Source organism: Heliconius melpomene, chromosome 8, assembly GCF_056956725.1.
Source record: "Heliconius melpomene rosina isolate 202511_hmr_F chromosome 8, ASM5695672v1, whole genome shotgun sequence".
NCBI lineage: Eukaryota > Metazoa > Arthropoda > Insecta > Lepidoptera > Nymphalidae > Heliconius > Heliconius melpomene.
Window position 1 is genome coordinate 9855872 of NC_140396.1, and position 15978 is coordinate 9871849.

The following is a 15978-nucleotide window of genomic DNA, read 5'->3' on the forward strand; positions in this document are numbered from 1 at the left end:
TCTGACAACGTACACGGGTGTCACATGTTACAGGGAAAAAATATATTGATAATTTTATCACTTTTACTATCTATAAATGATTTAAATATATATTGTTATTTAACAAGTTTTAGATAACATTGCACCTATATTTTATAAAAAAAACTTGAATCTCCATGCCACAGAATTATACTAACAGAATTTACATATAATTGTATACTTTAGTGAACATTAAATTGATAAGTTCCCGTTCCCCACTTTCCGCCTGAATTCGATGGAAGTAGGGAACGGATTTTTTTACATTAGGTTCCCAAGTTACCCCTGCCAACCCTGCTGTGTGCGGAATAAAGTTTAAACCAAATAAAGCTTAAATATATAAAAAAGAACATTAGGTGATCAAATCTGTAATGAAGATTCAGTGCAACATAGAATAGTAAGTATGCAAAATAACGTGCTGAAGTACGTACTTGAAACACATTAAAAGGATGATGGCGCGCTTCTCCCGCCGTTACTACAAAATTGTTGAATTTCTTATCTGGATTATTTTTGTAATGTAATACATAATATTAGCTATCATTTTAAAGACAATATCCACATATCGAAAACTGCAATAATTAGACAAACAGAACATGCAAAGATTAGAGTGGGGATCGAACCCAAACCACCCACAACCAGCCACTCCGTGTCCCTTCTGTTGCTAATGTCTAAATAAATAAGATACCTAGCATATTTAATTGCTGCATAATATATTGTACTGTATACTTTTTAGAACAAATACAGTTTTGCACCCTTTCTGGTCATCCCACATATTTTATCTTATGGGAAAATTTATCCATAATTAAGCAAAAATTTCCTCGAGTCTATAATTAATACACATTACAATATGATATTTTACAAAAATGATATTTTATATAATTATTGTTATTGTATACTTCGAGAACATTCTTATTTTTATCAAAATTGATGTAACATTTTTTTTAAATATGGGTTAATTCATGCAGTTTTCTATTTTAACCGAGTTCTGTATGAAAATGAGGTGGTCAATTCAACTGTATTTTGCTTATGTTTGTTAACTCAGAACTTTTAACTGGGTGAACTTATTTTGATGATTCTTTTTTATTTAAAGGCTAATGTTTCCCATATGTTCCATTTTAATTGGTCCACTTCTGACAACGGTATCCTTGGGGAAATCATATAAATCTTAAATTTGTATTAGATATATGCGCGAAAAAAATATGACAAGACAACGAGACACGATTAACTTAATATCACAAATTGAAGAAGTCGATTTTTTTTGTTAAAAATTATAATTATTTGTAAATTTGCAACGATACTATTTTTATGTTACTTACTACAAATTCGCTAAATTATTTTATATTTTTTGAGGTAATTCGTTGCGCAGGGGCACAAGCGTGTTCTGTTAACGAGGCAGATGGTGGGTTCAATTCCCAGTCGAGGAAATGAAATATTTAATATTTTTATTTCCTCACTCAACACGCAATCAATAGAAAATGGGCAAAGGAAGTGTTTGACTGGGAAAGGAGTGTTTTAGCACTACGTTCCCATTCCAGGTTTACACTCCCTTCTGCCTACTCTGTTATATACAGCGCGGAAAGCTAAAAAAATATGGCTTCTAACGTGGCGCAATGAGAAATCGTCTTGTCTCGTCATATTTCGGTTCCCACTAGGAACAGAATATATTTATAAGGACCAAATGAAAGTGTAGTGTTGATGGAGATAAATAAAAAGGCTAATCACGTTTAACACTATATTCAACACCACTTTTAAGTACATACAGTTTGAACACAAAAAATAAATCACGACACAAAAAAAAACAATTATTATAATAATATTAACAACAATGAAACGCATGGAAAGAACATCGAGTGAGCAAGATCTTGGGGGTAGGTAGGCATAAATGTTAAGGCACTTTACCGGCAGCAAGCGCTTTAATATGAATAAACTGAATACAAATACGTACTATAAAATATAAAAGTTAAATGTATGTATGTTCTTAGGTATAACATTAGATGCTAAGTTACAATGGGGTCCGCATATAGAAACTTTATCTGGTAGACTTAGTTCGGCAGCGTATGCTGTCCGCAAGATTCGTCAACTGACCGATGTTGACACCGCGCGTTTAGTATACTTCAGCTATTTTCATAGCATTATGTCTTACGGCCTATTACTTTGGGGCAGTGCCGCTGACATAGATACCATTTTTGTGCTCCAAAAACGGGCTGTCCGAGCAGTCTATAAAATGGGTCCACGGGAGTCACTAAGGAATAAATTTAAAGACTTTAACATCCTCACACTACACTCCCAATATATTTACGACAACTTAGTATATGTGCATAAGAATATTAATAAATTTAATAAAAACAGTGACCTCCATCAATATAATTTAAGAAATAAAAATAAGCTTGCTGTGCCCTTCTCTAGGCTCCATAAAGTGTCTCACTCATTCGTAGGTCAAAGTATACACTTTTATAACAAACTTCCAAACGACGTGGTTAATTTATCACTGAACAAATTTAAAAAAGTGGTAAAGCACAGGCTCTGCCAAAAAGCATATTACTCTGTTAAAGATTATGTTCGCGATAAAGATGTTTGGAAATGAGTTGCTCTATTTCTAAGTTAAAATTGTTAATTGTAATTTGTAACAAATGTTGGCATTTAAAAAGAGTGGCCATGAGTTTCTTTGCCTGTATCTTCTCATGAGCTCAACCATTTGAACGGGCTTTTTTCAAGTCAAAATTGCACATTTTTTTTGGTTATTTTGTTTTCCATTTTTTTTTATCTTTTATGACATGTCCAAGTGAATGTTAAGCATTTTTATGGAATAAAGATATTTTGACTTTGACTTTGACTTTGACTTTGACTATATATGTAGGTCTCTATCTAAGTGATAAATAAATAAATAATGATATTGGAATATAAGTATAAATGGCACACATTAAATAAGCTGTAAATACAAATAATAGTACCCTACATCATTCCCCTCCAGAGGCCGTGTCTACGGACGATAATATTACAGTCAGCGAAACGTGAGTGTCTCCCTGGAGAGGGAGGTGGGCTGTACCCTCTGGCCCTTTACCTTCTGGCGAGCACGTCTTCGTGGTTGGAGTTGAACTCCGGTATGCCTCTTCTTCTAATTTAAAGGGGGGGCGGGGGGGGGGGGGGGGAAGAAAAGCTGGGGAGGGATGAGCTTATGCGGACGGGGCGTTCAGCCCAGCCGGGTGAGACCCTTGGTTGCCCAGGGGAGGCCCAGCTTAGGCGACCAGCGACCGCAGTCAGCGCTCAGGAATCGGAAGTGGGATTAGGTCTCAGGGAGTTCTTCCTAGGTTTGTAAGAACGGTAGCGTGATTTTTATTATATTTTTTATCAATCTTCACTTTGGGGAAATGTTTAAATTATTTCGATTCCAAGTATATTTTTATAAAATTACAACAATGGAGAGGATGCTGCCAGTCAAGGAGCTGCTTAGAGATCAAATCATAAAATGAAACTACAGCTTCATTCCACCCGCATTTCACGGACACAAACGTTCATACAAGCTGATAGCCTCCCTCGGAGAACAGATGGCTAAAGCGCAGATGCTTAATAAAGTCATCACTGCAGAAGAGAAATTGTGCAAATCACCCAAAAATATATTGTACCTTCTAAAAGATACCAAGGACAACAATGGAAAAGGCAAAGTTATAGATATCCTGTAGATCGGCCGCAAGCATTTGTTCCTGTACGAGGAGAAGGCCATGATGCGTGAAGTGGAGCCCCTCAGCGTGTTAGATTTCGTCGTCCTCCCGACAGCCAGCGCACGGATATGGGAGGATCCTGTTCCATTATATGCTATGCTACACGACTTACGCCCAATGTTAATAACCAATCCTAATCCAAAAATTGCTACCATAGATTGAAATAGACAGAGATGGAGGTAGGCATGCAGGTTAGTGATTGGATAGATTTGTCGGACAGTACGAGATAGACGTTAACTGGAGATAGGAGATACATTATTAATATTGGGCGTTAAAGACATCCCCTCAAGAAGTGGCGATGGACGGGCCTTTCCTTAAAATGGAACAGCGCCTGCGCGTTCCTGCACAAGAACTACAGCATAGACCGCCTCGTGCGCCAAAACAACAATTTCGCCATTTGCCCACAGTATTTTTCTGTGCTTCCTGACATCATCACGTCGGGGTCACTAATATAGTGTTGATGGAGATAAATAATAAGTCTACTCACGGTTAACACTGAGTGTATTCAACACCACTTTAAAATACAGAAATAGTTTGAACACGAATCACGACACAGTTTAAACAAAAGTCAACCACAAACATATTATATATACTTACTTATATAAAAGAGAACACGATGATTACAATAATATTAACAAATGACTGAGAAAACAATGGAACGTATAAAAACGGGTCGCGTGGCAAGCATCGACTGTCAAGTATCATTGTCATATTAAAATATGCTGTCGACAAGGGGGTAGGCATTAATGGTATGTGCAGCGAGCGCTTTCATAAATAAACTAAACACGAATACGTACTATAAAATATATAAATTCAATTAAATGTATATATGTACGTAAGTAATAGATAAATAAATAAATTACGATATTGAAATATATAAATGACACATCATAAATAAACTATAAATAATAGTTCCCTACAAAAGTATCTAATTAAATCTATATCAATCTTATAATAAAAACGAAACGTATCGGTGTGTACCTAAAAGCATTACAAGAAAAAATAATTTTCTTGATTTTTTATGGTTGCCTGTAAGTAAGAAATCGCTTTAGTGCCGCCATTACACTTCTGTGTATCTTTAAATGAATTGATTTTTTTTTACTATTTGTGCAATAAAGAATAATAATTATTATTACATATAAAATCTCAGAAATAGCTTAATCAATGTCATTACAGTTTTCATTATTGTATTTAATCGATTTATATATAAAAAAAGTTATATTTTAAAGAATGTGGTTTGACAAAATTGCTATAAGTATCTGATTTATAAAATTGGCTGAAACTTCAAATTTCATTATAGATATTGTTTTTAAAATGTTATTATTATTAGAAACTGAGAGTAAATCAGATTAGTAAATGAAATTATATGTTCATACGGCCGAAACCGCGAGAGCGTCGCTAGAGATTTAATATTATAATATTAATTTATTGGTCTCTTAATTAAAAATTATTGCTTAAAAGTTATTGGGTACACAAAAGAAACATAACAAACATTCACATATATTTATTTCATTTCACATTTAAGAGTATTTATTGAGGCAATAGTATTGGAAGAGAGGAGTAGTAACATTATAGTCAAACTACACAAACACTAATTAAACTAGTTGAAACTGCAGTAGAACGTATATCTTTGAAGCTAACAATATGTAGGCGCCATGCCACTATCAGAGTAGGTATAGTACTGTCGACGAGCTCTGAACTAATACACATTGTTCACTCTTGAAGAAAATAATAAAAAGTAAGAAAAATCCTTAAATCGAATCTGCGCAACCGCCCACAATTGACTTCAGAGCGGCCGAGGCCAAGGCCCGGCTTTCCAAGTATAATTTCGAGTTACCTTTAGTGATGCTAATTTACACATACTGTAGTAATTTATCTGCTTTTTAACATAATATAATATAGTTGTGATATATTTTTAGACAGATCGATTTTAAACATAACAAACTTACAATTTTTAACTTTTTACTAATTAAAAACAATATAGTCTTTTGATTAACCAACTTTAATTACATATCTACATTAAATATTTTTACCATTTCATTTTTCCATAAATTTTATCTTTTTTTTTTATTTTATGAATGAATGAAAAAAAATAGTTTATACTTTTCAAATAAGTGTGCCAAATGCAAAATTTGAGCGTATCTTTTTGTTACAAACTTGCAGTTCTGTTGATATAATTTCTAATTATATAATCAATTAATTAATATAAAATTATATAATTCGAAATTATATTAATAATACAAAAGAAAGTAAACGCGACGATTGTGAGTTGGGCGGCGTTGGGTTCCGCCACTCAACATGCAACGCCTCGAGAATTCGTCGGGAGGCGGGGAACGGAAGTATCTTAATGCTAGGTTCTCCCTGGCTAACCTAATGTGCGGGCTTGAAGCTAAAAAATAAGATATTTTAATTTTTTAAACAAAAAATAAGATATTTTAATTTCTTAAACAAAAAATAAGATATTTTAATTTTTTGAACAAAAAATAAGATATTTTAATTTTTTTAAACAAAAAATAAGATATTTTAATTTTTTAAACAAAAAATAAGATATTTTAATTTTTTAAACAAAAATTTTTATACAAAATAAAAAAGTAAAATATCATGTTCTCCTTTAGAATATGTTTTATTTGATATAAAATTTATCAAATAAAACATATTCTAAAGGGGCCCTTCCCTTTAGACCGCATTTGGTTTTCAAGTTCTAGATACTGATCTAACTTTCTTTTCATTTAATGGTATTCATACCACCATACTATACTATTAATCATTATAGAAATATTTCTTTTAATTAATATAACTTTATTAGTATACGTCAATGGGACATGTGTACTTAAATCTACTTAACTATATGGATAAACTATATATTTAATTGGCGCTCCTAATTTTAATACCAACATTGATATTAATACATATAAGTATATTATTAAATTGGTATTATAAAATAAATTATTTAATAAAATAATTTGAAGAACTAATCTAAGTCTCTCTATAATTAAAATGAAAATAGGAAATTATATTTCATGGCTATGGAACGAAAATGTTATGGTTTAACCCCAAGCTAAAAAAATACATATTATTTTATAATACTATCATATCTTATTTACGCCACAACTTGCACAATATGCAGATTTCTAGAAAAATTAACAATATCCCTATTGATATTAAAAAGGCTGATGCCCTCGAGGCACTATTCTGACAGTAAACCATTTCTTACTAGGGGGAATGAAAAACAACACGTTTTCAGGGATCTTTTCTTATATAGTATATAAATTAGAATATGGTGTGACTAAAGGGTCTATGAGAAACTTACAAGAGAAACTATTACACATACAAACATACATACAACATTTATATTATTATCTACAACTAAATATACAACTATATTACAACATTTATAACTTATATTATAACACAATATTAATTAATTATTTATTCTATAAAATAACTGCTATTTAAATTATATTAAAGCTAATTAACACATTACATCAATCACATTGTAACATTTGGATAAGAAGTATGGGTAAAATAATCAAAAGGAAAATAATTAGAAACATAAATTTGAACATTGGATTTGAACCTGCAAGCTACTTTTGCTTGCTGCTGCTAGCTTGTTACAATTTATTTTATTTCCAATAGATGCAGGCTCAAAGGCTTCTATTAACATTTTGACAATTCTAAATATTTTTCCTTTCCTTACTTTTCTTTATAAAATTTAAAATAATTTTTTTTTTTTTAATTTTAAAATAACTTTGTAAGTTAACACAATTTCAAAAAATATTGTAGGCCACAATATTTTTTTCCCATATTTATTCTTACTTATGCAAACAATATAAAATTTGTGCCGATAATAAGCATTTAAAAATTTACAGTTCAACCAAACATTTTTTTGATGACATTAGCATAATCTTTATTTATCTTTTCAATATGTGGCCTCAGCTCTGCAGCTTTTTGCAAAGATGCTTTATCATTAGGATCAATGTTTAGGGCTCTCTGGATATCTTCCCAAGCCTCCTCATACATGTGGAGTCCTACATATGCAATACACCTTCTGTAAAGGGCTTTAATGTTGTCGGGATCATATTTTAGGGCTCTGCTGCAAAGGTCTAATGTTGCACCAAACTCTTCAAACTGAAGCTGACAGTGTGCCATGTTGTTGAATAATTTAACCTGTAAGTAATTTTAGAAGAGACTATGTGATAGTTGTATATATGTAGATACCTTTTTATTTCAAGTTTTAAAACTATAGAGCCCACCAAGGTGTGATGAGACAGCATCTGACTATAAATTTAATGGTTGTGGGTTCCATTCTCACTCAGTGGTTTGGATCATTTTTATTTCTCTGCCCAGGTACACAAAATGTATACACTAAAATACAATCTATATATAACAAAATTCTATGTCTAGCCAAGGGTAGAATTAAATGAGTGGAGTTCACTATCATCCTTCACCTGTTGGATTAAAAGAAGTTGTAGTAATAAATCTGTCAACTATAAAATATCAAAGAAAGAATATTTGCCCAATTCTTTCATTCTATCATGCACTACATTAAATACTACACTAAATAAATACTACACTTAATATAAACTAATATATTAAAACTAGCCTAAAGTTATAATATTCAGTAGGGTATACTCACTCTCAAATTAGTCAGCTCTTTGCATCGCTCATCATCTACGATTCCCTTCTCAACAGGTTCTATAGCTACAAGCATTTTTAAAGATTTAGAAAATCTTCTAAAACCGTCAACAATTCTTTTGTCCTTCACTAGTTGAACCCCTCTTTCCTTGTGATGTATAGCAGACTCGTACAGTCTAGCCCAACTCCAATCACTTATAAGTTGTTCCTCAGTAATATCTATCATGTGTATTCTACAAGTTACTTCTTTGACAAGATCGCCGTGAGCATTTTTGTAGGTCATTCTCGCAATAGAAGTCTCACGGTGACACATTTGCTGTAAAACTAACTCGAAATCTTTGTCAATAAAGGCGTCCATGTCGCCGATTATAATATTGCCGTCGAATGGAGAATTGAAAATACGACTCTCGGGAATGTTTATTGGACAGGGCCCATTCTTATCCCTGCATTGGACATCGCTAAGTCTGATTTTGCAACGAGCGTCCTCATAAGGTACGATTGTGAAGTCGCCGGGTCCTACAAGAGTTTTGCCTATTTCTCTATCGGGCCGGCTGCTGAGAATCCTCTCCTCGTACATCTTTTCTTATATTATTGTCGCAGAGCGTATACTTTATAATCACAATAGACGCTATCAAAAAATAAAAATGCAAGCAACAGTTGCCCCTGCAATTAATATCGACCGAATTTTCAGGCTATTTTTTATTTATGCCAAATTCCAGTTGTCAACTAAATCGCTTGACAATTACCATATTGACAAGTGCTTAAATAATATTTTTAGTTATTATTACGAAAATAACTTTAATAAATTCTTTAAATGATTGTAAATGACTATTTGTATTTATAATTATTTTTTGTGCAATTTTTCACTACGAGATATTTAAATAGAATCATAAAGATGAATAAGTTATTACGTTTGTAAAATTTATTTAGATTTCGTGCACTTACTGCCAGTGACAGCAGTCATGAGTCAATGTCATTTACAAAAGTTTGACAGTCTTGGACCCCAATATTTTTAAATCTTAAATGGTGAATAATTGTAAATTTAATAAACTTTACAACTATTTATTTAATATTTAGTTTAAAACAAATGGTGAAAAAACAATCATTGTTTGTAAAATAGAAATAAAGTTATAAAATAGATTTTACTATTACTCGTAAATTTAAAAAAAACTATAAAAAACGAACATAATTAGGTAATCTTTAAAATAAAGTTCAATTGTAGTAAATTTTTAGCAGTTCCTATATACATATGACCCTATATAATTTACAAATAATATTTTTATATCGTGAGAAAAGTAACCTCAAAATATAAAATAATTATTTCTTTTCAGGAATAATGACGCTTTTACTTAAAAGCCTATGGCGGAATGTATTAAGAAGTAGTCAGTTGAGTAATTGCTCCTTACGAGCTACAAACTTTTCAAATGGTAATATTACATTTTTTTTATAGATTATTTAGATTATTGATAAAACTTGATGTTATAAAAATTATAACTTAATAAAATAAACGCAAAGTCATGCTCATTCTTGTTATTTTAGCGCCAGTAACGGACATAGCACGTGTAAAACCTGTGGATAGTATCATGATGTCTATTAAAACTGCTCCTAATACAACAGAGGTATTAGCGGCAGTTCAAGCAAACCTGCCTCTATTGACCCATAAACATTTGCTGCAAGCATTTCGAAGCTTATTTGAATTGCAGAAGGCCAGTAAGTGAGTAATTTAATATAAAATTAAAACCTAGCAAACAAATAACTCTCATGAAATGAACATGAACCAAATAATTTAATGACAGAATACTTCAACATTTAAAGTATTATTCACAAAGTAAGGTAATGAATGAAGCAGGACTTCATCCTACATGGCTTAGAAAATGTCCAAGTAAACCAAACTATAATTTCATTACATTATAAATGTATGTGAATGTTCCCATGCGCATACACACAACACCAGTAAGTTCTGTTAGGAAATTTAGAGTTTGGGTAATGGTTACTTTGTCAATTATAAGGTAAAAAAGGTGCAAAAAATAGTATCAATTTTAGTTAAATTATAAAGCTAAATTTTTTTATACTTTCTTATGAATAACTAGCGGACGCGCGCAGCTTCGCTTGCATATTTAAGGGTGAATTTTAATAACCCATGAAACATGTGTTCAATGAAATATTTCTTTATTTATTTAGAGTCTAAATTTCAAATTTTATAAAAAACGGTGGCGATTTAAAGATTTTTCCATACAAACTTTCAACCCCTTATTTGCACCTTTAGGGGTTGAATTCTAGAAAACCATGAAACATGTGTTCAATTAAAAACTTTTAAGAGTCTAAATATCAAATTTTATAAAAATCGGTGGCGATTTAAAAATTTTCCCATACAAACTTTCAACCCCTTATTTGCACCCTTAGGGGGTGAATTCTAGAAAACCATGAAACATGTGTTTAATTATATACGTTTAAGAGTCTGAATTTCAAATTTTATAAAAATTGGTAACGATTTAAAAAAACCCTATACAAACTTTCAACCCCTTATTAGCACCCTTAGGGGGAGAATTCTAGAAAACGATGAAACACGTGTTCAATTAAATACTTTTAAAAATCTAAATTTCAAATTTTATAAAAATCGGTGCTGATTAAATTTTTTTTCGATACAAACTTTGAACCCCTATTTCACCCCTTTAGGGTTAAAATTTTTCAAAATCCCTTCTTAGTGGATGTCCAGATTACGAAAGTAAACTTTTGTCCAAATTTAATGTTTCTACGCACAGCGGTTACGGCTGTGCGTGCGTCTTACCTCAGTCAGTGAGGACAAGTTCTTTTATATATATAGATATTAGAAATTACTTTATCATTCATCAGACACTTAGCAAGGTTTAGCCCCTAGGTTGTTAAAGAGGCTTCTCTAATCCCCTAAATCCCATAAATCCCTAAATCCTAATAATCTATAAGTGCCTATGAACATAGTAGCAGCAAATACTGGTTTTCTTCACATATTAATCAAATCAGCTGCACACTGTATCCCACATACAGCAAGGCAGGCAGAGGTAACCTAGTGTAAAGACAGTCTGTTCCCCACATTCTGCTGAATTCTGGAGGCATTGCAAGTTGAGGGGCAGAACTCAATGCCGCGCTTTGCCTCGTTATAGTCACACTCTTGTGCCGCTGCGCCACAAGGCCTCACATATGATGTTAAATATAATTTAACCATAATTAGTAAATTGTTCTTGTTATGTAATTTCCACGGGGAACAGAGTGTTATAAAAGTTGGTTCCTTTTGCCTATCCTACTACAAGTGAGATGTAGAAGCTAAAAAAAATGTAAATGCATATTTGACTTTTTTATTCAAAATCTACTGCAACTGCATGTAATGCAACTGTTATAATACCTGCATCTATAAAAACATCTTGCAGAGAATCTCAACTTCCTAAGAATGAAGACGCTAACGAGGAAAAACCTAAGTTTTTTGGAGAATGAATATTGAATTGATATCTGCTGCACTTCCTCATAGGAGCATTCTATAAGATAAAAAACTATGAAAATATTTATAGTAGACTAGTCGGGAAGTTTCAATGTCCATCATTTGTCTTGCTTTTATCCCTAAGTGCTTCTAGATGAGAGTTCCACTGGAGTTTGGATTCTTTAGTAATACTTATACCATAACACACAGATATGTTTCACCTTTAATTATAAGATTCTGTTTTTTAACATTTTATAGTAAAGCAGACTATACATTTAGTTTTTTTGGCATTTAACATTAGATTGTTAACATCAAAGCAAAAATAAAAGAATAAACGATAATACACTATTCACTTAGTCATGGATTATTTTGTTCCTGTCAATCTTAAATGCTAAAGACACATCATCTGTGAACAGTACATTAATACATAGGTTCTTCACATAAAAAGGCAGATTGTTAATATAAAGAAAAAATAAAAAGGAACCAGGATAGATCCTTGTGGAATGCCCATTCTTAGAGGAGATCCAGATGATCTCACATTATTTATATTAACGTTCTCGATTCCTTGGCTTAAATAGGAGGCAATAAGATCAAGGGTAACTTAATACTATATTGGGTCTGACCAATCCAAGGAAATGAAAAAAGTGAAAGCGTATTTTTTTTAAAGACGAGCGTGAGCGTGTGACTGTAAACGTGAAAGTTGTGGGTCCAATTCCCATTCGAGGGATTGGAATATTTAATATTTTCATTTCCTTGCTCTGTGACAGTAAATACAGTGTGAAATTGAAAATAAAGTAAAATTAACTTCTTTATAATTTCAGAAACAGCGACAACGAAATCATCACAAAAGATCCAACATTCAGCATGCTTTGTCAAAATTTAAAAAAACAAGCCAGAGTTTTAGACGTAAACGAAGCAATTGAGGCCATCAAAGTACTATCTTTTCTAAAAGTCCCTGCCAACTCCATTATATTTCAAACGATGCTGCAAATGATAAGGAGTAACATCAACTTGATGAATACTCCGCAGATCATGTTCCTAGATTTCATTCTTACACAGTGCAATGAAAAAAGTCATTTGATTGACGCCCTCAAGTTGGCACTGCCTCTCGCATTCCAGATACACTTGCCTTTAGAGCTGGATAGCAGAGATCCCCAGCTTTTACGTGAAATGTTGGTATATTGCTGCACCCATGACCTACCTGACCGGTGTGTAAACAACGTGGTCACAGGCCTTCTCCTGAACGACCAGAATTTATCTGCCCAGATGGCGAAATCGATAGTTTGGGCGCTATGCCTAACCAATTGTTCTGAAACTTTGTTCCCGACTCGAGCCCAACTATTGCATATTTGCTGTGATATCCTGATACATTCTATTGATGATTTGACATTTGATGATGTACTTCGGACCGCTGCTAGGTTGAAGGCGAAGGTGGCAGATCGATTTTTTGAATACTATAACATGGAATTGATGGACGCCATTGGTGACTATGTTGTCAACAATGACGTGGAGTTTGAAAAGGCTTTGCTGGTTGCACGAGTTTTGTCTAAAATTGTAAGCTGTTGCTTTTATTATTATTTTTTAAGATTTTCACATTATTTCATTTTTATTAAGGTGCAATAAAGTATATTTATTATTATTAAGCTGCTCCTTTCGTCAAGATTTTTCAAGAAATGCGATTTAGTGAAATATGCAATTAGAACTTAGTATTAGGACACTATATTTTTCTTTTTCCGCTCATTGTGGCGCTTGTCCTCCTTACAAGAGCGAGGAAATAAAAATAATAAATATTTCGTTCCCCTGAGTGGAAATAGAACCAACAACCGTCGTGTCACACAATAGTTCCACCGGGCCACCACAGTAATAAATTTATGGTATTCGTTAATTAATTTTATTTTGTTTCAATATTTCAGTCACACACTCACCTTAGATTGATAGAATATCTTTGTAAAAATGCAATAGCGGATCCAGAACTACTATCCAACGCCCGTACAAACATACTTTTCGGTTTCATAAACTGCTTATCAAATAACAATTTCACATTAGAATCTGATCAATGGCTAGAAATTAAAAGACAAATTTCCGAAAATCCCATCTTGAATTGCACAAACGCTGCCTTGCCGTGGACTAAGGTGTGCCTTGAATTAGCCTCACTAGGACATTATGAGGATAAAGTTCTAGAAAAGATATTTTCAAAGGATTTCCTTGATGAATACCTGGCGAGGGAAAATAATACTTTGGATTATATACAGTTGCTCACTTTGAATGAGGCTGTGACTTCATTACATAATGCCAGTTATAATTTGCCAGATGAAATTTTGGAAAAAGCTAAAATTATGTATCCGATACATGCATTGAATGGCGTGGTGGTGGAACACTTGGCTTTAGGACTAGGTGGTAACGAGTTTGTTGCCAGAAATGTGGTGTTACCTAGCGGTCTAATTTCAGGTTTGTATATATTTTTATTTTTAATCTTTTTTATTGTACACTTTTTTACACTGTATTTCCAATGAAGCTTAGGGCTGCATATTTTTAAGGTCTCTGTACTTAAATTGTTAAACGAGACCCTTTTACTAAGATTTCGCTGTCTGTCTGTCGTCTGCCACGCCAGCTTGTGTCTCGTAAATCTTGATAGATAGTTGAAATTATTATTATTTTTGCTGTGGCTATACCAACATATACTGAAAAGTAGTATAAAATAAATTAAAAAAGTTCCCATTCAACAAATATGATTTTTGTCCTTTGTATAGGTGATGTTACTAAACCTTTCGTAAGTGACTCACACTTGACTGTTTTTTACCTTAGTGCATCTATTATGGGGAACATAATAGGTGATAAGTTAGAACTTTGTACCAATGATACGAAAACGAACGGTCAGTTCTACCTTGGTATGTGTGCTGGATACATTAAAAATCTGAAAAAAAAATAATGGAACTCAATACTGCACTTTATCTTATTACCAAAACAAGTAAATTTAAATATCTCATTCCCCGAGTAGAAATACATCTCACAAACGTCACATTTATAGTCAGACATTGCGCCGCTGCGCCACGGAAGTCTTAAATAAATATTATATCTTCCTTTTTAGCCGATGCTAGCATCCTGTACTACTGACACTACTGACTGCCTATTAAACTTTTTTTTCTTATTATACTTTTTCACACTGTACTCTGCACATCTGTCTACCCTAGATGAGACCTGCGAACCTATTGTTAAGCGACGGTACTCAACGCCGCTCATATCTAGCTCCGTCGCCACTCCATTTAACTTTGATTATGCTTTATATATTTTTTGCAGATACATTAGTTTGTATAAAAGGAGGCTACCCAGTGAAGTTGCCAGCTACAGACAATGATTCAAGAATACCTATTGAACAATTAAATGTGCCTCATGGGTCTATTATGTAAGTATCTATATTTTTTGTTTGATTTATCTTATATGATAGTAAGAACTTGCGTTTTCACGATGTATGTTATATGTTTATTAAAAACGAATAAAAACGAAAATTAATGTTTATGAACGAAAATGAAATTATTAAGAAATAGTTGCGAGTTTGTATATATTAGGATCGTAGTAGTTTCTACCGTTTTAATATCTTATTATGCTGTTTTTTGTAAAGACTTTGGTCTTAAAATTGAGAAATAATATTAAGAATAAAAAAGGATATTTGCTTTTTTTTCAGTGTGTGCATATTGAATTTCAATCAAGGTTGTTTTTCTATGAACAGCAGTCGCTTGCGCGGTGTATTCCGCCTCATATTAGATATATTAGAGAAACAAGGATATGCCGCGGTTTCATTAAATATTAATGAATGGATGACCACACCGACACACGAGAGGACGCCATATTTGATGAGAGAGATTGGCTATAAATGTGGTGAAATGGGCTTAAAGTTGTCAGCGACTTAATGTGAATTAAAATATTTATAAGAAATTTTAGTGAAATAAAGGCTGATTTTGTTCTGTTTTATAATATGTTTATTTCCTATGTGGTGTTTTTGCTTTGCAAATAAGTCTCCGTAACATTGGTTGTAATGCTATGTAAATATTAATAAATTACATTTTAATATAACATTTAACCAAATTTAGTTGGACAAAGCATACATGGGGATTTTGATACACGTATTGACATAAATAACCTTAAATTAAAAGTGAAGCT

The 15978-nt window shown here is 32.6% G+C and overlaps 2 protein-coding genes across 4 annotated transcripts; one reads left to right on the forward strand and one right to left on the reverse strand.

Moving 5' to 3' along the window:
• Positions 1-6183: 6183 nt before the first annotated feature.
• On the reverse strand, positions 6184-9090 carry LOC146537068 (uncharacterized). The gene is made up of 2 exons (XM_085189412.1): positions 8371-9090; positions 6184-7901 (listed from the first exon to the last, which is right to left on the reverse strand). The coding sequence occupies exons 1-2, from the start codon at positions 8944-8946 to the stop codon at positions 7605-7607; spliced, it is 873 nt and encodes a 290-aa protein (XP_085045538.1). The 5' UTR covers positions 8947-9090; the 3' UTR covers positions 6184-7604.
• A 167-nt stretch (positions 9091-9257) lies between these two features.
• Positions 9258-15891, forward strand: LOC146537069 (FAST kinase domain-containing protein 2, mitochondrial-like). 3 transcript variants are annotated; one of them, XM_085189407.1, is made up of 7 exons: positions 9258-9395; positions 9701-9796; positions 9909-10083; positions 12642-13374; positions 13734-14268; positions 15118-15223; positions 15503-15891. In XM_085189407.1, exons 2-7 carry the CDS (start codon positions 9706-9708, stop codon positions 15726-15728), a joined length of 1866 nt encoding a protein of 621 aa, XP_085045533.1. In that variant the 5' UTR covers positions 9258-9395; positions 9701-9705; the 3' UTR covers positions 15729-15891. The 3 variants fall into 3 exon arrangements, with proteins under 3 accessions (XP_085045533.1, XP_085045535.1, XP_085045534.1); XM_085189409.1 differs by having other exon boundaries at positions 9301-9395; positions 9909-10079; XM_085189408.1 differs by having other exon boundaries at positions 9367-9562.
• Positions 15892-15978: the final 87 nt, after the last annotated feature.

Coding starts and splice junctions, on each gene's coding strand:
- LOC146537069 (XM_085189407.1), top strand. CDS start 9,706: ATGACGCTTTTACTTAAAAGCCTATGGCGGAATGTATTAAGAAGTAGT. Junction 9,797..9,908: donor AGCTACAAACTTTTCAAATG/GTAATATTACAT, acceptor TTGTTATTTTAG/CGCCAGTAACGGACATAGCA. Junction 13,375..13,733: donor CACGAGTTTTGTCTAAAATT/GTAAGCTGTTGC, acceptor TCAATATTTCAG/TCACACACTCACCTTAGATT.
- LOC146537068 (XM_085189412.1), bottom strand. CDS start 8,946: ATGTACGAGGAGAGGATTCTCAGCAGCCGGCCCGATAGAGAAATAGGC. Junction 7,902..8,370: donor AAGAGCTGACTAATTTGAGA/GTGAGTATACCC, acceptor AATTACTTACAG/GTTAAATTATTCAACAACAT.